General features: G+C 35.3%; 1 protein-coding gene across 1 annotated transcript in view; it reads left to right on the forward strand.

The window, feature by feature from the left end:
• si (sucrase-isomaltase) overlaps window positions 1-25,899 on the forward strand; it is an 89,913-nt gene that overhangs the window by 51,072 nt on the left and 12,942 nt on the right. The window contains exons 21-37 of the mRNA XM_058387154.1: window positions 7,901-8,025; window positions 9,038-9,126; window positions 10,931-10,980; window positions 12,310-12,483; window positions 13,213-13,362; window positions 14,314-14,517; window positions 14,792-14,946; window positions 16,788-16,956; window positions 18,680-18,776; window positions 19,330-19,442; window positions 20,016-20,141; window positions 20,307-20,435; window positions 21,729-21,842; window positions 21,938-22,000; window positions 22,276-22,389; window positions 23,314-23,404; window positions 24,164-24,302. Of these exons, the coding sequence (XP_058243137.1) occupies window positions 7,901-8,025; window positions 9,038-9,126; window positions 10,931-10,980; window positions 12,310-12,483; window positions 13,213-13,362; window positions 14,314-14,517; window positions 14,792-14,946; window positions 16,788-16,956; window positions 18,680-18,776; window positions 19,330-19,442; window positions 20,016-20,141; window positions 20,307-20,435; window positions 21,729-21,842; window positions 21,938-22,000; window positions 22,276-22,389; window positions 23,314-23,404; window positions 24,164-24,302 (2,102 nt within the window). The remainder of the gene's footprint in view (window positions 1-7,900; window positions 8,026-9,037; window positions 9,127-10,930; window positions 10,981-12,309; window positions 12,484-13,212; window positions 13,363-14,313; window positions 14,518-14,791; window positions 14,947-16,787; window positions 16,957-18,679; window positions 18,777-19,329; window positions 19,443-20,015; window positions 20,142-20,306; window positions 20,436-21,728; window positions 21,843-21,937; window positions 22,001-22,275; window positions 22,390-23,313; window positions 23,405-24,163; window positions 24,303-25,899) is intronic.

A 25,899-nucleotide genomic window follows, 5' to 3' on the forward strand; every position in this document is an offset into this window, starting at 1 on the left:
TCTCCGCTATCTTCAATACTTCTGATTTAATTTTACATTCAACATAATGCCTTACCTGAAGATATCTATAGAAGTCGCTCTGATTAAGCCCATACTTTCCATTTAATGATTCAAAGCTTTGAATTTTACCCTTGTTAAACAATGTATAATAGTTTGTAATACCTAGCTTAGCCCATATTCTGAAACGGTCATCTATTCTATTCGGGGTGAAGTCAGTATCATAGGCACACCATCTTAATAATCTCGTTGCATCTTTCAAATCACCCATTTTCTTTATTTGGTGCCAGATTTTAAATAATAAGATGATCCATGGGTTTGTTTCCTTACTCAATCTAGTTCTTAGTTTGTTATCAGCAACCAGAGCAGGTAATGGAAGCTCGTCCATCTTTCCTGTCTCTATTTCAATCCATCTTGATGAGTATATTGGACTGCACCAACAAACAAGTGGCCTTAGTTGAGCTGCATAATAGTACTTTTGAAGGCACGGAAGGCCTAGCCCACCATTTTCTTTACTTAATTGCAATGTTTTAAATCTTACTCTAGGTTTTTTGCCCTGCCATAGAAATCTAGATATTAACTTATGCCATTCTGTAAATTGCTAATTTGGTAATATCTATTGGAAGTGTTTGAAATAGATATAACAGTTTTGGTAGAATTATCATCCGCACAGAGTCTACTTTTGAACTTAAACTGTAGAGAGGAATAAGGTTCCAAGTAGATCCGATTTTATTTTTTTATGAAGGGGACTGTAATTTAAATCAAATAATTTAGAATGATCACCAGACATAATTACTCCTAAATAGTTAATTGACTTTGTATCCCACTTTAGATTAAATTTCTCTTTAATTTGTCTAGGTGGTTCATAGTTAAATGTTAATACTTGGGTTTTTGTGACATTAAGTTTGTAACCAGATATGGCCTCATACCCTTCAAGAAACTTAAATAAAATAGGCAATGACTTTGTGGGTTGGCACATATAGATCAATATATCATCAGCAAAGAGAGCTATTTTATGCTCTTCAAACCCCATATCTATACCTTTAATTGAATGGTTAGTTGAATGTCTTATCCATTGGCTCAAAGGTTCAATGAACAGGGCAAAAAGTAATGGTGAGATGGGACATCCCTGTCTTGTACCCCGTTCTAAATTAAAAGGGTCTGATAAATCTCTGTTGATTTTAATTCTTGCATATGGTTTATTATATAGTGTCTCAATTATTTCTATAACCTTATTATGAAATCCAAATTTTGCCAATAACTTGTAAAGGAAACCCCATCTCACTGAGTCGAAGGCTTTCTCTGCATCTAAACTCAGTAAAGCTGCTTCCACCTTATGGTTTGAAATGTAACTAAGTATATGTAGAGTTCTTCTGATATTGTCTGATGCTTGCCTTTGGCAGATAAAGCCTGTTTGGTCTAAGTTAATGAGGTCTGGAAGAATCTTTTCTAGTCTCCGAGCTAGAATGGAGGTGAACAACTTATAGTCAACATTTAGAACACTAACTGGGCAATAGTTATTACATTCCATTCTATCTTTTCCCTCCTTTGGAATAAGTGAAATTATCGCTTCTCTCCATGAAGGTAAGATTTCCCTTTTTTGTATTACCCAATTGAGTGCCTTTAATATAGTTGGGGCCAAGTGGTCAAACATGGTTTTATACCATTCTGCCGAATAGCCGTCTGTTCCTGGGGATTTACCTACCTTTAATCTTGTTACAGCTATTTTCAACTCTTCAATAGTAATTTCAGCTAATAGTGATTAATTTTGTTCCTCTGTTACAGTGGGTAATTCTAAAGAGTTTAAAAAAGAATTTATTTGCAAATCATTATTACTTTTGGGTTGTAAGTAAATAACTTTATAGAATTTCTCGAAGCTCTTTTGAATTTGCTCTAATTTACAAAGTATCTCCCTTGTCTGGGTATTTCAAATTTTATTAATGGTTCTATCTGCTGTTTGTTTTCTTAGTCTATAGGATAACAATTTTAATGATTTCCCTCCTACTTCGTAATACCTTTGTTTAAGGAACAAGAGTTTCTTTTGTATTTCTGTAGAGTATATTTCATCCTGCTTCACCTTATGGTTCATTGTGGCCCTGTGTTCTTCCTGTAGTCTTTTTAGTTTAATTTCAAGGTCTTGTAGTTTTGCCTTCTGAGTTTCTTTAAATAAGTCGTGAGTGCAATAATTTTACCTCTTATAACTGCTTTCAATGCATCCCAGAGTATCGATGGTGTCACCTCCTCATTATCATTTATCTCTAAATATGATTTAATCTCATTTTCCAAATTTTGTTTGACTTGAGAATTATTCAAGATATCTGAATTCATTCTCCATACCATAGATCTAGGTTTTCTATCCAGGCCCATCGACATATAAATGGGTCTATCTGGGAGATATCCATTGTACCCAGTTCACAATGTTCAATCAGATGCAGATCTTTTTTAAAAACAAAAAAATTATCTATTCTGGAGTATGTCATATGAGGATGCGAATAGTGGGTATAATCCTAGGATTTAGTTCTCTCCATGCATCCATAATTCCTATTTCCTTGAACAAACCATCTATCTTTTTAATTAGTGACTTTGATTCCCTGATATTTTCAACTATCCAACTTGGGGTTCAAACGTATGTTAAAGTCCCCTCCACACACTAGAATTCCTTGAGCTTTAGTAACAGTTAAATCAAATATATCCCGATAAAAGTTCCACTCGGAACCAGGTGGAGCATAGACACTCAAAAAACTAGTTAAGTTTTTTGAGTTAAGTATTTTCCCTGTTATCATTATAAATCTTCCTTCTTTATCTTTTATCTTGGATATGTGTTCATAGTTCACCTTTTTGGATATAAGTATGGCCACACCTCTTTTACGTGTAGATTTATAAGATGAAAAATATACCTCTTTGAATCCCATTTTGTTTAGTTTTGAGTGTTCTGCATCATTTAGGTGGGTTTCTTGTAAGAACACAACCTCTGCTCCTGCCTTCTTTAGTTTGGTTAAAATTTTCCCCCTTTTAACTGGACTAATTACGCCATTGACATTAAATGAAGCAATTTTCATAATTTGCAGTTAAATTGTAGAGTGATTCTAGCAAACGTAACATTGCACATAGCTTCCCCTTAAACGAAATGAACAAGAACAAGTTTGCAATCATTAAATCCAAAATGTTACTCAAGGTGTACAACATAAAGTGAACTTCCAAAACTGAAGTCATTGTCATGACTATAGTTGAGCCATCACAAGGCTCCAGGGGAAAACCCCTCTTTATGAGTCTGTAGAAGGGGCCCTTGTGGATAGCAGTAAAATAAAAGGCCATTTGAGCTAAGCCTATAGCATGTCCTGATTTTTCAAAACTTCACTCTATTCAAACTAGGCTTGTCCAACTAAACGTACAAGGACTTTATGTCTCTCTCCCTTTTTCAATCTTAAATACCTTCGCCGTGTGTCCACCACATCAAAACGATGCAGCATTCTTCTCAGCCCCTTACTCCGCTTTCCCATCCAGGTCCATGGGTGATCACGTCTGTGCTTAACTTATGAAGGCGGTGAGCACCCGTCTTTTCTTCGAAAAGTTTGCAACTTCTCTTTGAATGATGGTGGTCCTCTCTGTTGTTTGCCTATGCTCCTGGTGTTCCTTTGCCACAACATTCTCTGAATCCGCTCCATAAGGGTGTTTGGGTGACTGATCGGCTGCACTGGGAGTCCTCTCTTTGACATATCCTGCGTTGCCTCCTCAACTGTGTTATATATCTTCACTCTGTCCTCGTATAGCACTTTCAAGCGAGCAGGATACAATGTTCTAAATTTCACTTACGTATCTCTTTGTATTCTCTTCTCATCTGCAGCACCTCGGGGGCGTAATCGGTATCGAAGCTGATCCGCTTTCCTTGCCAGGAGAATCCTCTCATCTGTCATGCCTGTCGAAGTATCAGTTCTTTGGTTGTAAAACTTTGAAAGTTGACCACTATTGATCGTGGCTGTGCGTCTGCCGGTGGTGGTTTGCCAAACGCTCTGTGTGCGCATTCAATTTGAAGGGATGTGCCCTCGGATATAGTTAGATTTTCCTTCAGAAATTTTTCTAGAAAAAGGACGTGTCGGGGAGTCTTTTTCGGCACCTCCGGGTGAAGGCAAAGCAAGTGCAGCCTTTCCTGTTCCGCCAACTCATGGAGTGAAGGACAGAAGGCCTGCAAGATGACTGGACGACCAGCCATCCTGGGCACCTTGAAGACATATCCTGCCCTGGGGTGCAGGATAGCCTTGGACATGCCAGGGGCAAATTCTAAGCAGACAGGGGCAACTGATAGAGACTGCAGATCTCTTACCCTTCAAAGGGAGGCCAAAGCTAAGAGCAGAGCCATCTTTAGGTTCAGAAACTTCTCAGAGGCTGACTCCATGGGCTCAAAGGGAGTTTCCAGCACCCCCTCTAGGACCACAGAGAGGTTACAGGAGGCAAGGCAACACAGACACAGTGCGCTTCCTGAAGACAAAGAAGCTGGAGTAATGTGACATACTGTAGATGCCCTTATATGGACTTATTGGCGGGTATACACTTCGTCATGTGTCCTATCCCACTATTCCTGCCTTCCCCATGCTCTCTCTTGGCCCCTGGGACAGATGTTGACTGCCATGTGGCGGTGTGGGAATTGACATTCCTATAGCGCCAGTCATGAAGCAGCGTTGAGTTTCCTTGAAAGGGAACTATTCACAGATGTTGTGGGAAGTTACAAAATGTTTTTAAGGTGTAACTGCATCTCATATTTTGCTAAAGCCAAGGCCTCTAGGAATAAACGGTTTGAGGAGCTAGAAAAAAATATTCATGATCTAGAACGTCAACTGGCGCGTGCTTTTTCCGATAAGCTTTATCAGAATCTTTATTAAAAGCGGAATATGTTTCTCTATCTATATCCAAAGCTGAGTTTATCATTCACAGAACAAAGCAAAAATACTATTTTAATGCAGATAGGCCTAGCAGATTGCTTGCACTGAAACTCAGAGTGCAAATCTAAAACCAGCATTGACATTAAAAATGGCTCTGGTGAAATTACTACGGACCCAAAGGGTTGTATTTGTCTGAGGTCTCTCTTGACAGAGGAGATGCTGGATGATCCTTTAAAATTGGAAGAACTCTGGGATATTGTGGGCCCTTTAATTCTGAAGTCCATGAATTATGCCACTGATTATGGTACACTTCACAGAGATCAAAATGTAGCCATCATTACCCTGTTGCTTAAAAAAGACAAAGATCCACTAAGTTGTTCTAGTTATCATCCAATATCTCTGATATTAGCCAAGGCATTGGTTTCATGATTGGAACCATATACTGACATTTTGATTCATTATGACCAGGCTGCCATTTTTTCTTTGGACACTCTCAAAGCATTTGATAGACTTGAATGGGACTATCTATGGGCTGTTCTAGAGCGATTTGGATTTCAAGTTCATAAATGTTATACAGTTGTTATATAAAGGTCCTTTTGCTTGACAGGTGTCTGTCAATCGCAACCTTTCCCACTTCAAAGAGGTCGCCAGCAAGGTTGTTCCTTATCACCAATTTTATTTTCACTCTCACTAGAGCCTCTCGCACAAGGTCTTAGACAAAGCCAAACAATAACACCTACAACTATCAACAAATCACATCATTACATCTCATTGTATGCTGATGACATTATGCTTTATCTCGCAGATTGGAACACCTCTCTACCAGAGGTCTTGTATTCGTTCAACTCCATTAGCACTATTCCTGGTTATAAAATAAATTGGGATAACTCATCCTTAATGGCACTTAATAGCATTACTAAAGCAGCCTCTCTACTGAGTGCCCTTGTCTTTGCTAATTCATGCACTTATCTTGGTATTAAAATTGTTGTTTCTCTGCCTAGGATTGCTCAAACAAATTTTTCTTAAATCAGTCAGAAAATTAAGTGGGACATACTGAGGTGGGACAACCTAAAAATCTCAATGCAAGGTAGAATTAGCATGGTTAAAATGAACATTTTACCCAACTTTTTTATTTTTCATGCTCCCTTGTTTTCCTTCCCCAAAATTTTTCAAAGAAATGAATTCATTAATCTCGTCTGGGGCGGTAAGCATCCTAGAGTCGGTCTTTCAGTATTACAGCATGCAAAACCACATGGCGCTCTTGCTCTTCCTAATTTAATGCTTTACTACCTTGCTTTCCAAACTTGGGCCGTGCATGTCTGGGTGGACCCTGTACCCTGGAGAAGCATTGAGTCTGGAAATAAAAAGTTTGGAAATATTATTTCAACTACTTTAAAAGCTTGGTTCAGTGCAGGAAAGATTACCGGTCACGTTAAAAAAATCTCATGTCAGTCTCCTCTCTGAAATAATGCCCCTCTACTATCTGGTAATCAGCCTTTCATTTACCCCCCTGGTCCTCAAAAGGTGTGATATATTCAATGGTAGTGCACATTTCAGGATATTCAAGCAGATTACTCCATGCAGGGTACCTCCTTTTTTATGTACTTGAAGTTAAGGTCTGCAATGGAAGCATATGGGGTACTCTGGAATTCTAGCCTAGATGATGACCCATTGTTAGAGTGGTTCAAAAATACTGGAAAAAGTCAGGACACAGTCTCCTTGATCTATAAGCAACTACTTGAATGTTCATATATGTCCCAGAAGATATTAGCTGTGTGGGAGAGAGAACTCTCATGGTTGGGCTATAGTCCTGATTGGAATACAATTTGGTCAAATTGTATATACACAAATACACAAAATGTATTGTACCCCATATAAGCGATACTTGATGAAACTCATCAAATCCTAATTGCAGTCTTTGTAACAATAACTCTAAAGGTACTTTTTTTGCATATGTTTTGGGACTGTCCAGTTATATCCAATTTTTGGAAACATGTAGTTCAAGTACTAAAACATCTCACAAAGTAGATCCTTGATCCTTGTCTTATGTTGTTAAATGTTGATTCTTCCTATAACTTTACATTAGCTCAGAGAAGATTGTTAATGTCTGGTTTCACTGCTGCTAAAAAACAATTACACAGCAATGGTTTACACTTGACATGGATCTTAGAAGATTCTGGCTGCTGTTTTTTATTATATTGTTTGTTTAGAATGCAATACTGCAAGGATTAATGGGGCTAGAATACAAACAGTCACTTATTGGAATAGTATAGCCCAAGCTCTAAGAGAATTGTTTTGAACTGATGATGCATTATTCTCTGCGGTAATTTGCTGCTGGGGTTTATTTGTATGTTCTCTTTAAGTTACCCTGAAGTGTTAATCACTTGCTGTACTTGTGTCTTTCATGTATTTTTTTTCTTTTTCTTGGTATTTATGCTGTCATCCAACATTTGTAATGTCATTATTTCAAATATAAAAAAAAAACACAATCACAAAAAAAGAAAGGGAACTACACCAGGATACGTATGTAACCCGGTTCCCTGAGAAGGCATTGCTTGCCACACCCCGGACATCCACTTGCACTTCCTTCAGACAAGTAGAAGCTGGAGTAATGTGACATAGATGCCCTTATATGGACTTAGTAGTGCGTATTCCCTTCGTCACGTGTCCTATCTGAGCCTTTAAATTGGCATGTGTACACACAGAGCTTCAGACACAACTTCCTCAATGAAGCGTTCCCATAGCATCAGTCATGATGCAGGGTCTCGTTCCCTCGAAAGGGAATGAACTGAATGGAATCGAACCGAATATTGAGTGTCTAGTACCTTGTTTTCAACCTCAGAGTAAGCCTGTAAACTTTTTGCTAATGATGAAAGATGACATTGGTGGTAATTATGATGACAAGGGCAAAGAAAGTGATTAGGAGATGATGGTACAAGTTATTTATAAGATGATGAGGAGGAGGAGGATAGTGATAATGTAAAAAAATCTGAATTTTATATATATTTTTTCTTTTGATTTGTCAGGAAGAGAAAATCAAGGAGCGTAAACAGCATTTTGACATGTACCTGCCTCTAGATAAGATGGGTCTTCACATCAGGGGTGGAGCCATTCTGCCAATCCAGAGACCTGCAGTCACTACTGTATATAGGTAACCCTGCCCACTGCCTAAACACACATCTTACATTCAAAGCTATTTCTTTATGGTGGAAATTCCACAGTAGTGACTGTAGCTGCATCAGCTGTTGATGATTAATTGTTAAGCAGTAAATAAAAAAAGATATATGTATAAAGCATAAAACTGATAAAGCAACAACCTTATGTTAGAATATTTAGATTGTGACGTTTAGGGTATTTAGAGTGTAAAGTTTGAATGTATTTACCATCTACATCAGTTTAGTGCAAATATAATATATATTAACCCTGGAAACCACTTTGGAAACACTGGTAAACTGCTCATTCCACATGTCTAAACTACAGTTTTACACCTGCCAGTCTGGAATATATTTTGTACAGTTATTCTCTACAGCAATAAAAGTTTGTAAATACCATGTAGAGTTATTTACATGTATATTTCTATATAATTATTTCTTAATTGTGGTATACTGTGAGTTTATTGTGCACTGTTTATTGTGCACGTGTGATCTATTAAGTCTTGTACCCCTCATTGCTCTTATGTTATGGCTGTTGTGACACCAAATTTCCCCTTGATGATTAACAAAGTACTCTCTAGTCTACTAAAAAATCCCAGAGGTAGAAATTGCAGCTATATCACCATGGCTCTGGCAGTTTCTTAACCTCAGCTACACTACTATTACTTGAGATCATAAATGGTCTCAACACGTGATGTATGAGGTATTTTTTGTATTCCTGCCCACACAGTTATTTTTCTTTGTAAATGCATGCAATATTTTCTAATGAACTTAGATTGTTATATTTCTCAGTATATGAACATACTAGTAGTTACTAAGGATGTTGTAAATGTTGTGCTAATGAGGATGATGTCTTTTTGTCTCAAACTTCATATATGACTAAAAGTAAAACCCATCCGCTGGCATGCTGAATGTATGACACTGTACTTCAAAGGCTTTGCTTTTCAGTCTCTCATATTTAGTTCTTAGTAAAAGTAGTGTTTGATGATGAAAGCGTATGTGCTCCTGCAGTCGGCGCTCTCCTATGGGTCTGATCATTGCACTCGATGACAACAACCAGGCATCAGGCGAACTATTCTGGGATGATGGAGATTCTCGAGGTACTAATTACTAATAATTAAAAAAATAAGAAAAAAAAAGAAAGTTTCAATATTTTTTCTGTAGTCTCTTCTTATCCCAGTTGTGTAGGTGTTTGTATCTTCTCTAATGATTCCCTTATCAGTGGCATTGCTGTATAATATGTATCTATGTTGTTATCAGCTGAAAAGGTATTTATTATTTTATTTCATCATAACAAATACATGTGTGTTCTACTGATAACAGTGAGAGAGAGAAACTGTGTGTGTGTGTGTGTGTGTGTGTGTGTGTGTGTTCGGCGGGGGTTGTGTGGATGGGTGGTTGTGGGTAAGAAAAAGAAACAGTGTGTGTTTCTGCATGTGAGAGATGCAGAGGAATGTAATAAAATATTTGTTTCTGAGAAAGACAATAGAAATATGTGTGTTTGTGTGTGTGTGTACCCTCTTATTGTGTAGTGTTTTATAAGGAAGTGTGTAAGAGTAAGCTAGAAAGACATTTCTAATTTACTTAAATTTTGCAAATTACTTAGATTTTTAAACAAACATTTGATACACAAGTTACATTCTGCTTTATTTCTGCACCAAGGACAGAGAGCAAGGACAGTTATAGTGGATATAAAAAAAAAGTTCAAGTGGAAAACAAATATAAACATTTTAAGAAAAAAAGTAAGAAAGAAAGAATTCACTGAACCAACACTTTGTTAAAGAACTCTTTGCTTGTAAAATAGCACTCAGTCATGTTGGGTAAGAATTTTATTACATGCTCCTTTGCTAAAATACTCAATCAAATTTTGAGGGATATCCAGTGCACACAGTCAAGTCATTTCACAGTTTTTGTGGCAGATTATTGATATGGACCATTCAAAAACATTTTCTCCTCTTCAGCTGTCTAATAGAGGCCAACAGGATTTTTGCCAAAATATAGTGGTATTTGGAGCTGTACATGATTCTATAAATCTTGACTACAGCCTCAGTCTCAGTTAACAGAGAAGCAGCTCCATAGGCTGATGCTGCCACACCATGGAATGGTGATCTTTGGGAGATAAATTGTCTGGATTGTATATCTTTAAATTATGCCCAAAAATCTACTTGGTCCTTATCAAACCATAATGTGTTATATCACATGGTTTGGGGTGCTTTAAGCATAGTGTAAAGTAAGTATAAATTTCTGTCACTTGCAGGGAGTGACCAGCACTTGGCAGATATTTCTACAACTCTAATATTGCTATAGGACTCTAAAGGTCTCTTCACAGTTCTTTCATTAGGTAGATGTTATTGGATTGTGGAATCTGAAGAAAGTGGTAGCTCAGTGGTAAGACATTAGGAATCCAGATAGGAAGGGTGTGAATTCAATTCCTAATGCCACCAAGCTGCTACTGCTGGGCCGTTTAGCAAGGCCCTTAACCCATAACTGCGTATGTATGTAATGTATGTCACTCTGGATAAGGGTGTTGGCCATATGCTGTAAATGAACTCAAGAACCACAAAGGAACAGATTTTATACTCTGACTCTCACTCACTGTCTGTCCTCCTGACACAAACAACTTCCTCTGTCTAGAACTTTGTTCTCGGACCTAAAATGACCTGTCACCCTTATTGCCATTTTTTCTGGCTCCATCCAGGCTCACTGTTCTTTGTTGATGTTTTTTTTATTCTCTGTATAATAAATTTAGTGACTGTAATAACAGCTCAGTGCAGGTAAACTGACATGTGATGGGTATTTCTGATTAAAGCACCTGTTCATCCATTTGCCCTGTTATCTGTGTGCATGTGAACTTAGCTAAATGCTCTCTCTCTCTCTCTCTCTCTCTCTCTCTCTCTCTCTCAGATACTGTTTCATCTGGGGCCTACATCCATTACCAGTTCTCTGTTGTCCAAGTAGGTTTTTCTAAACATCATGTGCTCACCTAATATTTTCATTTTAAAAAATGACTGCTCTTTCAGAGTATTTTGCTAAGATGTTTCAGCTGATGCCAATGTTAAAATTCAGAACTCTTACTTAAATTGTGTAGAAGTTGGCTATTATTTGTTATAAGTATTATAAGTATGACTATTATTTATTTGTTTGTTTGTTTTATATATGTTTTCATCTTACCCATTCTCCTTGCAATTATTCACACTGCATTGAGGCTATACAGGGGACACCCCACAGTTTGAATACGTGTGGAGTAAACTAATTGAGGCCAACCTGTGTAGTTTCTATTCAGTTGAATGGGATAGTTGATTCATTTCTCTATTTGAGTAAGCATGCATTTCTTGGTCATGATCCAGTCCTTTGAGGTGGTCTAATTGTAATACAGGGTACCTGAGCCCCACACTAGACCAATGTACTCAAACTGACAAACAAATCACTAATTAGTAAAGAAGAATACTGAAAAATCCCATCTCAAATTGTCTTTTTACTTAAAAAATACAACTGTATTTACATACAGTTGGCTTAATGTGTACCGAGGAACAAATCAGTGATCAAAAAAGAGTAATCTGAATAATCCTGAGGAACATCATTTAATAAAGACATTGCCTTACAGATTGTAAAGGCTTTTATATTCTGTAAAATATTCTGTAAAAGTTTCCCAATACCTAAGATAAGGCTACTTCCTGCTGTCCATTATGAATCAGTTTATTTGAAAACCACAAAAGAATGAATATTAAAGAACTTTAAAGAATAACTGTTTTGTTAAAATTTTGGATTACAATGTGGCATCAGTTTATGTTTGTGTAACTATACACATATGACTCCAGATGATGTGTTATGATTAGGGCTTCATCTGCTATCTGCAATCTGGCACCAACTGCTGCTATTGTATGTTTACAATGATCATCTTATTATTTTCATCCGCTTATTTGCACAATGGTCAATTACAGACTGCTCACTGGTCGGTGCTTTTTTATGTCCTGTAGTGTATTGTATTGTATTGTCTGTCCGCATTGTTTTTTGGCTTGCCCTGTTTGCACAAAGATTCACACTATGCACTATATGTGGACAACTTACTTTTCAGTCCTTTGCTCTGTCTTGTTTGGTGTAGCACCATGGTCCTGGAGAAATGTTTAATTTCACTATGCACTACTATATTTGTGATTTATGATCATACATTTGTTTTGGAGTACAATAATATAAATACACCACAATTACAGTGAATTTAATCTGATTCACAAAATCCAACATACAGTGTATAGGTTTAATAAAAATTGTGTTTTTTGTTTCAGGGAGTGCTGATCATGCAGGTTCGCCATAATGGCTATGTTGATCCAAACAATCTGGTGTTTGAGAATATTACTGTTTTAGGACTGAACAACCCCCCCAAGTCTGTGACCATCAATGACGTAGACACGGTCACTACTTTGCCAGAGTCCAACATTCAGTATGACTCAGTAAAGAGGGTGAGTGTGTGTTTGCTTATAGAGTTAAGGCTAGCACACTGTAACCAATTTTGCATAGGAAGGTAATGATAATGCTACAACAATAATAATAATAATAATAATAATAATAATAATAATAATAATAGTAGTAATTGCGTATGGGTATATTTGTATTAACTAAGCATAGGTAACTTAACATAGGTAAGTGCCTTCTACTGGATTATTACTGATGCAGTGAGTAGCTTCCAAGTTCTTAAACAACCATGTTGGAAACATTTTCTGTAGTCATGGAACAGATGTTACTTTGTTTCAAGCAAAGAAAACAACATTGGAGAAGCTAAAAGCTAAAACTGGGTTAAGAACTGCCCAATTCAGTATTATTAAAATCTGGAAGGATAATGGTGAACCATTATATTTGAGGAAGAAATGTGGTCAGAAAAAAATCTTAAATGATTATGAACAGAATTCACTTAAATTTAAATTAAATGGATTTCATCCATCAATTGAAATGAATGTATTTTAGGTCAATGTGAATATTTCAATGAATCTAAACCATTTGCCATTTGTGTAAGGGAACATTTTGCATGCAAATAAATTAATTATGAATCTGATGAGAGTACTCTGAGCATATAATAGGCAAAAAAGATAAATTTAGATTTAACACGCTGCCATTGACTGAATTTATCGCCTTTGTTTGTTTGGCCTGAGAATTGTTCGTATAAAAGTGTGTTATGGGGATCTTTTTTCTAGGTGCTATATCTCAGAAATCTCCAACTACATCTGGGGAAGAGTTACACACTCACTTGGGATACCACTGTTGAAAGTTTGCAGCGGTTTGACTGCTATCCTGGGGAAACAGCCACTGAAGAGTCCTGCACAAAAAGAGGCTGCATTTGGGAGGTAAGTCTACATGGAAATTGACAGAGATTTACAGGAAAACTCCAGCATGTTTAGACAGTATTTATAAATAATGTGTGATATTCAGTCGTGTCAAAGGTTTATTTTTTAAAATTCTAAATTGACTTTATTAGTTTTAACTTATTTCTTAGATATTCTGGTCTGCTGTTGCTTTGGTTATCAGTGCCCTACATTACCCATAATGTCATCACATCTACCTGTCATTACTGGCACCAGTGAGAATTAAAGCCCTTGCTTTATCTCAACCTAAAGAGACCATGTCAATGGTGCTTTAGTCATTTAGTCTATCCAGCTCTCACATCTTATCATTTGATCAGTCCGCTCTGATACATAGAAGGTACAGTGAAACTTAGGAATCTTGTAGGCTGCATGATCATGTTCATGGAAAGCCTACACCATTACCAAAAATGGATTAATCTGCACTTGTAAAGTGCTATAGCTTTAGACTGCAAGCCACTTTAAAACCATTAAAAGTTTTTCAGTTGCTTTCAGTTGCATTGGTTATCGTTTTCCATTTTGGATGATATACTGTCCATTTGAGGGTGCATAAGTGTACACTCTCTATTTAGAGCTGCATTGCTTTCTGGACCTTGGAGACTAACATTTGTGATCTTCTCATAATTAATTAATCAATAAGATTTCATTTATGATCATTGCATTAGATAATTTCAGTTGATTTAATTAAAAATAACTTATGCAATAATCTAGATTGTTGGACACCTTTAATACCTACTGTCTCAGTGTTTGCTATCTTGGCCACTCTGAGTCTAAGGTTCTGAGGTGCACAACATTTACATATTTAATCTCTCTCTCTCTTTCTTTATAATATATATATATATATATATATATATATATATATATATATATATATATATATATATATATATATATATATATATATATAAATCCACTTTTTCCTGTATTTGTCTTCAGCCCTTAAATCTGAATGGTGTGCCCTGGTGTTATTTCCCCATGGATTATGGCTATATCGCCGAGCCTGCAGAGGAAATGGAAGGTGGATGGAGCTTTACTATCAAGCGAAATAATAAATACCCTGTTCCACGTATTTTATCCAGAGACATAGACACACTGCAAGTTGAAATCACATATCTGACTGGACACTCTCTACGGTTTAAGGTACAGACCCTTCTGTCTGCCAGAGGTTGGACTGTGGCAGGACATGAATTAGGTTGTAGGTTATAGCGTTGTTAAGTATGAAGTATAAAGAAAATGATTTTGTGAGTTAAATGAAAAAAAGAGAAGGAAACAAAAGCTACTACAAAATTAAGTATAATTCATTCATTCATTCATTCATTCATAAATAAATAAATAAATAAATAAATAAATCAATCAATCAATCAATCAATCAATCAATCAATCTTACAGGTTGGCCAATGTTTGTTTCCTGCAGATTTTTGATCCAGCTAATAAACGTTATGAAGTTCCTGTTCCTCTTGATTTACCATCCACCCCAGAGGTACAAGAGGATAAGAGGATGTACACAGTAAATATCACACAGCAACCTTTCGGTATTCAAGTGGTCAGGAAAAGCACAGGAACTGTCATGTAAGTTCATAGTTTAACAATTTTATTCAAGATATATTTCGATTGTATCAGTCTATTGTAATCAAAGTCTGTGATTTTGTGTGTGATTTTGTGTGTTTGTGTGTGTAAAATGATGCAAACATGAAAACAAAAACTGCAAGCTAACTTAGGAACTGGATCTGGGGAAGATACAATGAGCAAAATCATGCCTTTCAAGTCAGCATAATGGTGTCTTGTTAAAGTTTTCAGAAGCATCTATTTAAAAGAAAAATAAAATATAATTTTACTAACAAAATAGCAAAAATGAGAAATACTGAAGAGATGAAAAAAAAATGATAATTATTAAGTTTAAAATATTTGTCACATATACAGCTCTGGAAAAAAAAAAAAAAGAGATCACTGCCCAATCTCCAGATTTGAAACCTATTGAAAACCTCTGGAATGTCATCAAGAGGAAGATGGATGGTCACAAACCATCAAGCAAAGCTGAGCTGTTTGCTTTTTGCAAAAAGAGTGGTATAAAGTTACCCAACAGCAATGTAAAAAAAACTGGTGGAGAGCATGGAGCCAAAACGCATGCAAATCAGGGCTATTCCAGCAAATACTGATTTCTTAATGTTATTTAGCCAAAGCATTAACACAGTTTGTTTACAAATTATTCGCATTTTGTTTTATTTGAGTTATTAAAGCTCTGCAAATACAGCACGATCTTGGGTTATTTTGACAATGACATTATGTTTAATGTCATTTCCTTTAAATATACACTCTAAATAACAATAACTATATTTTGAATTTAGGAGAAATATTGTCAGAAGTTCACAAAAAAATGAAACAAAACTGTTCATCTTACCAATACATGCACCTGTAAGAAAAAAACATAAGAAACTGATTATTTTGCAGTGGTCTTTCTCTTTTTTTTTTCCAGAGCTGTATATTCTCTTTTTTTTTTCCAGAGCTGTATATTCACATCAGTAATACCAACATCATTTTTCATGTGTCTTATTGCCTCTAATGTGTGGCAGCTCTTAGCTTTACACTTTGTGATCTGAGCTCATTGTGGTTTTTGGGAACAATTATCACAGAAAAAAAATCATATAAATATAGTGCCCTCCCACTGACAATAATTACATTATTATTTGTCAATCACATACAAAATGATTTATCAGATTAAACCTGTGCACATGCCAATCATTGCCCTTTACTCTTTATTTGAGTAACTTAAGTACAAAGTGAAGTACTTGGTATTTGACTCAGATTGTCAGATCCAGCTATAATGGTTTTGATGTTAGAAGTACTACCTTTGAGAAATGTAAATAAGAAATGCAACACATTTTTTTCTGTCCATTTTGTTTGTTATTGTTCCCATCACCTCAATGAAGCTGGAAGATTTAATCTAGAAAAGGGCATTTTGTGACCTTAATATTGAAAGGTTCCGTCAGGGTTAAAAACATATGAGAGAGAGTGACCTTATAATACTAAGGTCATGATATCACTACTTGTACAGTACAATGATGGCTAGAAGTAAGAGTATGACAATAACTTGTGCAAGTGGCATTTCCAGGCACTATGCTTCCCAGTGCATAATCTATGCATACATATGCAATCATAGACACAATACTTTGAAGAAGAAGAAAAGTTGTTCTTTTATATCAAAATGTAATATCTAATCATAATTTTTGAAGAAAAGTTATCATTGTAGTTCTTAACTGTATTACAAAAATTAAGAAACAATAAATTAATAAGCTTCCCTGGGACCTAATAAGAAATATTTAATCATCATAATTAAATTAATTAATATTGTGTTAAGGCAAATTGCAACTGTATTTTATGTGTATTTTTTCTGCTCCTGTCTTTTTCTGAAGATGGAATTCATCTCTTCCTGGCTTTATTTTCTCTGACATGTTTATACAAATCTCAACTCTACTTCCTTCACAATATATCTTTGGCTTTGGGGAGACGGAACATGCAAGTTTTAGACATGATATGAACTGGCACACATGGGGCATGTTCAGTAAGGACCAACCTCCAGGCGTGAGTAAATTAAGCACAATTAATTTAATAAATTTACACACAGAGATATATCACATATACCCTCCCTCTCTCTCTTTCTCTCTCTCTCTCTCTCTCTCTCTCTCTCCTCTCTCTCTCTTTCTCTATCACACACACACACACACACACACATAATGACCATTCTATGGATGCTTTTAAATCCAAAACCAATCCTGTACATGTCCTCAGATGGTATTTCAAATATTTTATCCTTGTGATAAATTTATCCTCAGATAAATATCCTTGTGGTGAGTGGGTGTATAGTCCTTTTCACAGTCCCATTCACTGGTCTCAGTCTATGTACCTTTCTACTAAAAAGACCTCATCCATTCATTCTACTCAAGGCAGGTTTTTCTTCAGTATAGTAATGTTCTTGCTTATCTCTAACACCAGAATGATAAGATAGTCATAAGATAGCATGAATGTGTTGCCTGCTCATGACCCTGACTGCTAAAAATGAGCCCTTTCTAGTAGCTCAAAAATCAAGGAATGAAACTGAAAACCCAGTGAAAACAATCATGACACTGTTGAGGCATAACCATTAACAAGACAGGGGCATGACATGAATCAAAACAAACATAAATCGAAAAGTTTAAAAACAGATAACAAAGCAAAACATAACGGAAGTAAACTTGTGCAACCGAGCTCAAGGCAGAGATTTATGACAAGCTGTATAGATTTAAAAGGTACTAAAGACATTCCGTTGAGAATATCACCCCAGGGTCAAGCAAATCACCAAGGAAAGTGCAATGACTAATTACTGAATTTAATATAACACAAACATTTTATACAATACAAACATATAATACAAATATAATTCAAACAGTATAACAAATATTTGATGTATTTGCTGATTGATGTATGGTAGCAATCTATATTTGTAATGTAGTCTGCTATCTAAACTATGACGCAAGTTATTGTTCTCATGAAACAAATGAGCAGACAAAATCAGTCATTTTGTATTGATACTTAGTGGGAATTTCTTTTTGCAAACAATACTGAGTCACCACTTACACATGCACATTTAACATGAGACCCTTATGTAAGTCAATTTCCATGAAAATACGAATGGTAATGAAGCATGGGTATTGGATGGAGGCAAACTGGGGTTGGACCTAAATGCACACACTTTTATTCATGCTATGATCATTGTCAGAGTCAGATTTCCGAATAAAGACATGTAATTAACTAAGATGTATCCTTTCACAGAATCCAAATGGGCAGGGAAATCTGAAAACCAGGAAAACACAGATTCTTAAAACTAAACATCCTTGTTGCTGTCTGAGAATTTGCCATAAAAAATTTTGTTGTACTGTATACATTGATGATAATGCATTATATCTTACCTCAGGCTAGGAAGGAATAAAAAGGAAGGAAACAAGCAATGACTGGTGCATCTTAAAATGCCAAACAAACAATTTAAAACACCTGATGTTTGAAACATCAGCTCATTTCCAATATGCCCAAATATGCCAGATAGCAAAGTGGTCTTTATTGGCATAACTGAAATAATGTTTGTCAGCATTGTGCTTAAATTCAACCTGCATTTTCAGAGGGTTAATTTAAAACCTAGGTTACAGTACTCCTTGCTTGATAGCTGTCCTTCAGAACATCTAAATCCAGACACTACCATTTACAGACCTGTTAAAAACAAACATGGAACAATTCATTCTCATATTGTCTTTTTTTTTTTACTTTTTTGTAGGAAAAGATGAACTGTTATGGTGTGCATCCCTTCTACATGGGCCTGGAGTCAAGCGCTCATGCTCATGGAGTCTTGCTTCTCAACAGCAATGCCATGGGTGAGACAAATAAATACACACACACACACACACTTGCATTACACAGATGCCCTTATCCACAGATGCCCTTATCCACAGAAACTTAGATTTAAACAACTGAGCAAATGAGGTAAAGGACCTTGAAGACTCATTTTGATCTAATGACTCAAACTGAGATACTTGAAATGTGATACATAACATTTGAAGTGATAATCTGTCCTCAACACCCAGGAAAAGTAATTGCTGGCTTCTAACAAAATAAAGTTGCACAATATCTAATCATATAGCAAACCACACAACAGAAAGTAAAAACTTGTTCCTTTTCATACCTCAATGTGAAAAAAAGGTTTATTTTTTAATCTTTACCCACCACTTGCACAAGGGCCCCATAGTAGCAGCCTGGCCATGCTTTGGATCAGTAACCTATAACCTTAACTGTTGAGCCACAATTTCCCCTTCTGTGGAAAACATCTGAGCACAAAAAAGCTAGAACACAGTGCTAAGTTTTGTCATATGCATAATGAAACAAAATAATTGAGAGTAAAATTAATATGCTAATGTTCAAATGTTTTAGATGTTACAGTTCAGCCAACACCTGCTCTCACTTATCGTACCATCGGAGGGATTCTTGACTTTTACATGGTGATGGGACCCACTCCAGAACTAGTGGTACAAGAATACACTGTGGTAAGTGTGTGTTTGTGTGCAAGTTTCTTTTCATGGGGAGAGAATTGTGTTTACAAATAAATGTCAAGGGCACTTCCAGAAAGAAAGAATAAACAGTGACTTTTATCAAGATGACCTGTAAATCTTGTGAGCCAATTGGAAAAAAAGGCTATGTTGTCCTTTTGGTAAGAAAAATATTAGGTGCTACAAAAACCCTGCATTCAGAAAATAGTTTCTAATTAATAATATTTGCTATAAACAATTATTCCACCATGTAATGTAATCTTTTAACCATAAGACCTGGTTCCTAATCAATGCCACATGAAAAACTGGTGTATTTCAGTGTTGTAATGGTTGGAAACCTGACACATTACCAACATAATATATATAATAATATATATAATATAAGTGTACATACAATTGTACATATAAATGTCTAAATGTACATACAATATAATTGTGACATGGTCCCAGGTGTGTGCACATTAAAGATTTTACAGTGGCTTCAGGCAAGGCTCATCCAATCACACTACATGTTTTATATATAGTGTGTGTGTTTGTTTGTGTGCAATGTTTTTATTTATTTTTTGACAGATGATTGGCCGTCCAGTTCTCCCAGCTTATTGGGCTCTGGGATTTCAGCTTTGCCGCTATGGTTATGCTAATGATTCAGAAATTGCAGAGCTTTATGAAGATATGCTGAGCGCCAGTATTCCTTATGTAAGAGAATTCTAATCCTAATTTCAATATTTCATGATAAATTAATTAGCATGATAAATGTCAACTAATCTAGAATTTATGTACATGTGGGAGATACACAGTAAACAACAGATACCCCTGAAATAAAAGATTTCTGTGTTTTCTGTGACCTTTGCTCCCTGATAGGATGTGCAGTATGCAGATATAGACTACATGGAGAGGCAGCTGGACTTTGTGATTGATAAGGACTTTATAAACCTTCCAAATCTGGTCAAAAAAATGAGGGGAGAGGGCATGCGCTTCATCTTCATCCTGGTATGGAGCATTTATTTGCACTTGTTCTGAGTTTGTTGAGTGACATGCCCAGTTCTCTCACTGAGGTCAGATTTTATGCCCACTGGTCATTTTTAACACTACCCTATAGTACTACACTAACGATAAATAGCTTGTTAACAAACTTATGTACTGGTTTTGCTTATATAATAATGTGCTTTGCCAAACAGTATCTAACTAAGGTAATATTATTGTTAGCTAAGTGATGCTAGTGTTATTAGCATCACAGTTTTTAGGATTAGATCATCAAATTTAAGTGAAACCCACATACAGCCACTGTCTGAGACTGCTGCTAAAGATAAAATGCATTTTATCTAGTTGATAAAAGTATTAGTTAATATAGGAAGCAGTAACATACCCAGAAATGAATATATCAGGAAAGTATGAGGAAATAATTAATCACCACATGATGAGTTTGAAACTCTCATGAATTTTGGTGGATGCCAGACAGTAGTAAGTGAGATGATGAGACAAATTAGTTATTTTAATCATTTTAATCAAAGCACAATCTATATTGCCATATTAATAAAATACACTTAATACATACACTTAGCCATAAAATACCTTTTCCTCAGAAAATCATTAAAAAAATCAGATGGTAGTAATGGATGGTTGCTTGGTTGACATTTTATCTCATGAAAATAGATCTGTGCTTGTTTTCCCCATGCAGTAACCCTCCACTGTTCAACTATTAACTCATATATCCCTCAAAGATTCACCCTGATCAGAAGCCATATAGAACTTTTACTTAGTGTAAGAGTCAAAAGAAAATCCAGAAAAACACATTTAATGATTGATTTGTAATGATTAAATGTGATACTATAGATGTATACCGATACGAACAATTATTTTGTTTATACGCAGTTATGTTCACACAACAGGAGAAAGTGACACAAAGTAAAATATCCTTTTAATATCCTGTAAATTTTAAAAGAATTGAATACATGTATTTGTATTATATTTATTTTATTTTTTAATGTTTAGTGAAACTAAGTGTGATTTTTAAATAAAATAAAATAAATTCTACCCTTAGCAATAACATAAAAAATTCTACCCCCCAAAAAAACAACAAAAAAATAAAACAAATCAAACAAAAAGTTGGAAGTAAATGTCATTTTGCCACAAGCCGAAATAGGTGACTATGAAAAGTGTTGCACCTTTCCCTCCATCTTCACCACATGGTAAACACATGTCCTTTAATATAAATATGAACTACAATTGTTTTACGGTATAAATAAATATATAAATGATCAAGGGTTTTTTTTTTTTTTTTAGGATCCTGCAATTTCAGGCAATGAGACCAATTACCCTGCCTATCAGAATGGTGTCAAAAGAGAAGTGTTTATTAAATGGCCAGCTGAGTTGTCTGACGACATCGTCTGGGGAAAAGTAAAGCATCCAAGGAAAACTATAAATACAATCACATGAAGCTTTGATGGAACATAAGTTTAATTTAACTATGGTCATCTTTCTTTCATTTCCAGGTGTGGCCTGATTTTCCAAATGTCACCATCGATGAATCTCTGGATTGGGAGACACAAGTAGAGGTATGCATTTCCAGTTTTGTCATTTTCAGTGAACAACCTGATATTCTGTATTTTCTCTAACTTTATCTGTTACTTTTACCTCATAAATACCCATCAAATTGGAATCATTGATACAATGTGCTGTAATTGTGAAGTCGATAGAGTGAACAGTGATTTGGGATGTGTCACTTCATCGTGGATCCAATCAGAACACAAAGGCATAATGGGAACTCATCATAGCTGACCCTTTGCAGACATAATCAACTGTCTGTTTGTGATTTGTTCCTCTCACTCAGAAATACAGGTCTTATGCAGCATTCCCTGACTTTTTCCGGAATAATACAGCAGTTTGGTGGCAGAACGAAATCAGCGACTTTTATGCAAGCATGAGTTTTGATGGCCTGTGGATTGTAAGTCCAAATATAATGCTCAGTAATATATTTTATGTATTTAAAATGTACTTTATGTATTTAAATGTGAAAGGCACAGTAGCACAGAGGGTATGATATCATTACCATTACATTGCTGCAGAAAAAACGGTTTCAGTCTGAGCTCAAGTTGCTGCCCTAATGTCACTATAATACAGGGTTATCCACAACCACAAGAATGACAGTTTTTTGAAAATGAATGAATTTTTAAGATGTGTGTGTGCTGTTAATTATTTTGTTTATTACATATTCTTGAAACAAAATGCAAAACCTGATTTTTAAGGACATCAAGAGAAAGTAGTGTTTCAACACTCATCATTCCCTAGACTGATATAGACTCATTATTTACTCATGACCTTTATATAAATCTTTCGAGCAAATGTAACTAGCACATCAGAACTAATTACTGCGTAAACCTAGTAAGAGTAGACTACTTTACCAACTCTATGATTAGACTCTTTCTATAAAAGTTGCATAAACATCTCCTAAAAATGAAATTTACCACACCATCAATTACACTGTCTACATGTTTTATGTAGAAAGTATAATAAAAGTTGCATAAACATCTCCTAAAAAAGAAATTCACCACATCATCAATTATACTTTCTACATGTTTTATGTAAAATTTGTTTATTGGTTTTAGATTATGTGGCACGTCCACTGCCTTGTGAATGAGCTGTTACTATGGAAACAATAACATATCACAATGAGTAATATAAACCTGTTGTTCATGTTACAGCTGGAACTACTGTTATAGATGTGCTGTTATATCTATCTGCACCTTATTCTATTAAGTCTAAAATAACATAGTGTTCCCCCTGTGGTATACACTATGTGTTCTGCTCCATCTCAGTCTTAAATAGTACTAATGTTGCAGTGATTTTTGACTTTCTCTTCTGTGTGAAGGACATGAATGAACCAGTTAGTTTTGTCGATGGTACAGTTGGAGGAAAGTGTCTAGGCCCACCAATCTATGATCATCCACCCTACATGCCACGTGAGACAAAATCTCCCTTTTTAGAATATAAAAGTCTTAGTTCACTAGCCTTTCTTCTCTATGCTGAATATTTATTAGATTGTTGTTTGTGCATGTAAACTACCATATGATTAATAAAATTAATTTGTTTCAAAAATAGTTCTTTAATAGGTTGAGTAAAAATGGTTCTGTAATGTTTATTCTAAAGCATCACTTCCAGGATCTTAGTAATGGTACCAACTATTCCACACAATGTATTAATGAATTGAAAAATTATTTTTGTAAATCATGCATAATTAAATTTAATGTTATAGATTGTGCTCCGGTTATCACTTATGCTGTAGCGACTATAAAGAGTCATTTTCTCACCAGTCAGTCAATGGTCCTTTTTCATTTTACTGAGAACATTTTACTTTTACAAAGTGCTGCCACTGGAGAGTCCTTTCATAAAAAAATGATGAACATTTCCTTACAGAAAACGACACTAGGTTAATCATTATATTAAATGCACTGTTAAACATGCTTTTTAATCTGTTATTATTATTATTATTATTATTATTATTATTATTATTATTATTATTATTATTATATTATTATTATTATTATTAGTAGTAGTAGTAGTAGTAGTAGTTTTAGATTATGTATATAGTCATATACATGACTCAAGAATCCACCTTGAATCTTTGTAGAATGTCTATATTGAATGATCCAAATAAAATGTTACCAAATCATATGTTTTGTTTTTTTTTTGAAAAACTATTTTGTTTGATTCATTTGCAGCACTGGAGTCTAAAGAACGTGGACTGATCCACAAAACCCTCTGTATGAACAGTCAGCAGTTTCTTCCAGATGGCACTCCAGTTAAACACTACGATGTACACAACCTGTATGGCTGGTCTCACACCAAACCGACTTATGAGTGAGTGAACAGCCACTACTGTTGCCTTTTAATCAATGAGAACTTACTGTTTTTGGACTGATATTAAAGAAAAGAAAAATATCTAGATTTCGTAAATGTGTGTGTATAAATGCCTGGTCCCCTGCGATGAACTGAAGTCTCATTCAGGATGTATTCCCAACTCCTGCGCAGTGTTCCTTGGATAAGCTCCAGAGCCACATGTCTAGCAACTAAAAATTTAAATTGCATGTCCTTAAAGCTGCAGTGCATATGGTTTTATTTGGAGTAATAAAACAAAAGATTTAGCACAAGAGTGAAGAGAGCAGAAAGAAACAAATCTTGTTAACACATTTGCCTCACACCTCTAAGATTAAAGGTTTAATTCCTAGCCTCACCCTTTAGAAGGGGTTTCTCTTGTGTACATGAATGTGTGTGCAGTTTCGCGCTGCGATGAGTTGGCACCCATTCCAGTTTATCCCTCAAAAAGTAGTACAGAAAATAGATGTATGGATTATCCTGCCAAAACCTGAGACACTAAAGACACCTGACTAATCAGTAGTCAATCAGAAATAAGCATTTCAAGATGTAAACATAAGATTTTCAGATAAAAATAGTTCTGAAAATATCTTGAGTGTAAGAGGCTAAAAATAATTAATGGCTGATTTTTTACTGGTCATTTATTTGTTTTCTGATTTGGTGGACATCTAGTAAATGATAGCAGATTAATCCTTGTGATTAATCTATCATGATTAATTTATAATAGCCATCTTGCAGCTCACACTCTGTCTGACGTTCATATATGTACACTTATCTTCCAGAGTCAAATACTAAATAAATAAATAAATAAATAAATAAATAAATAAATAAATAAATAAATAAATAAATAAATAAATAGCAGTATTTATGTTATCAGACTCATGAACACTTAATAAAAATGTATACTGTTGCCAGTTGTTTGTGAGTACAGCATTGCTATTATCATTTTAAATACTACTTAGTGCACATCATGTGTTTTGAGACATATCCCTGACTTCTCTCTAAATGTGTATTGGCACGTATATCCACCAAACTCTTGCATGCAGCACAACTAGCACTATGATTTTTTTTACTGAACAATAGCTTGCAAAAGCATGGTCCAGGCAGAAGGGTAAAAAACACAGCATCATTTAACCTCAGCTTAAGGAACCTTTCATATTTGTAATTTAGAAGCAGTGTTAGCACCACATTTTATTCTAGGTTGTGAAATCCTGCTCTGAAGCAGGTTTTGTGGTGTTAACCCTGCATTGCAGTGCCAAAAGTGTACAGTGTTGTTACGGCCAGGTGTTTAACAACAGACACCCAATGAAGAATTAAACTGCAATTTCTAATATATTGTGAAAACCAAAAATTGCTGAATAATGCAAGCAGCAAAACATTAAACATAATGGAAGTGTCACCTTAGCGAGGGGGAAATACGTGATAATGAAAAAACTAGTGGAAGTTGGATGCTAACGAATGCCTTGTAAACTATGCAACAAATTTAAAAAAAAAATTCTCTAATGTGGAACTTTCATCTCTTCGTTGTCATATACTGATTAGCTGACATTAAATAAAGCTTATATTCACTAAAGCATTTGCT

Source organism: Hemibagrus wyckioides, linkage group LG04, assembly GCF_019097595.1.
Source record: "Hemibagrus wyckioides isolate EC202008001 linkage group LG04, SWU_Hwy_1.0, whole genome shotgun sequence".
Classification (NCBI taxonomy): domain Eukaryota; kingdom Metazoa; phylum Chordata; class Actinopteri; order Siluriformes; family Bagridae; genus Hemibagrus; species Hemibagrus wyckioides.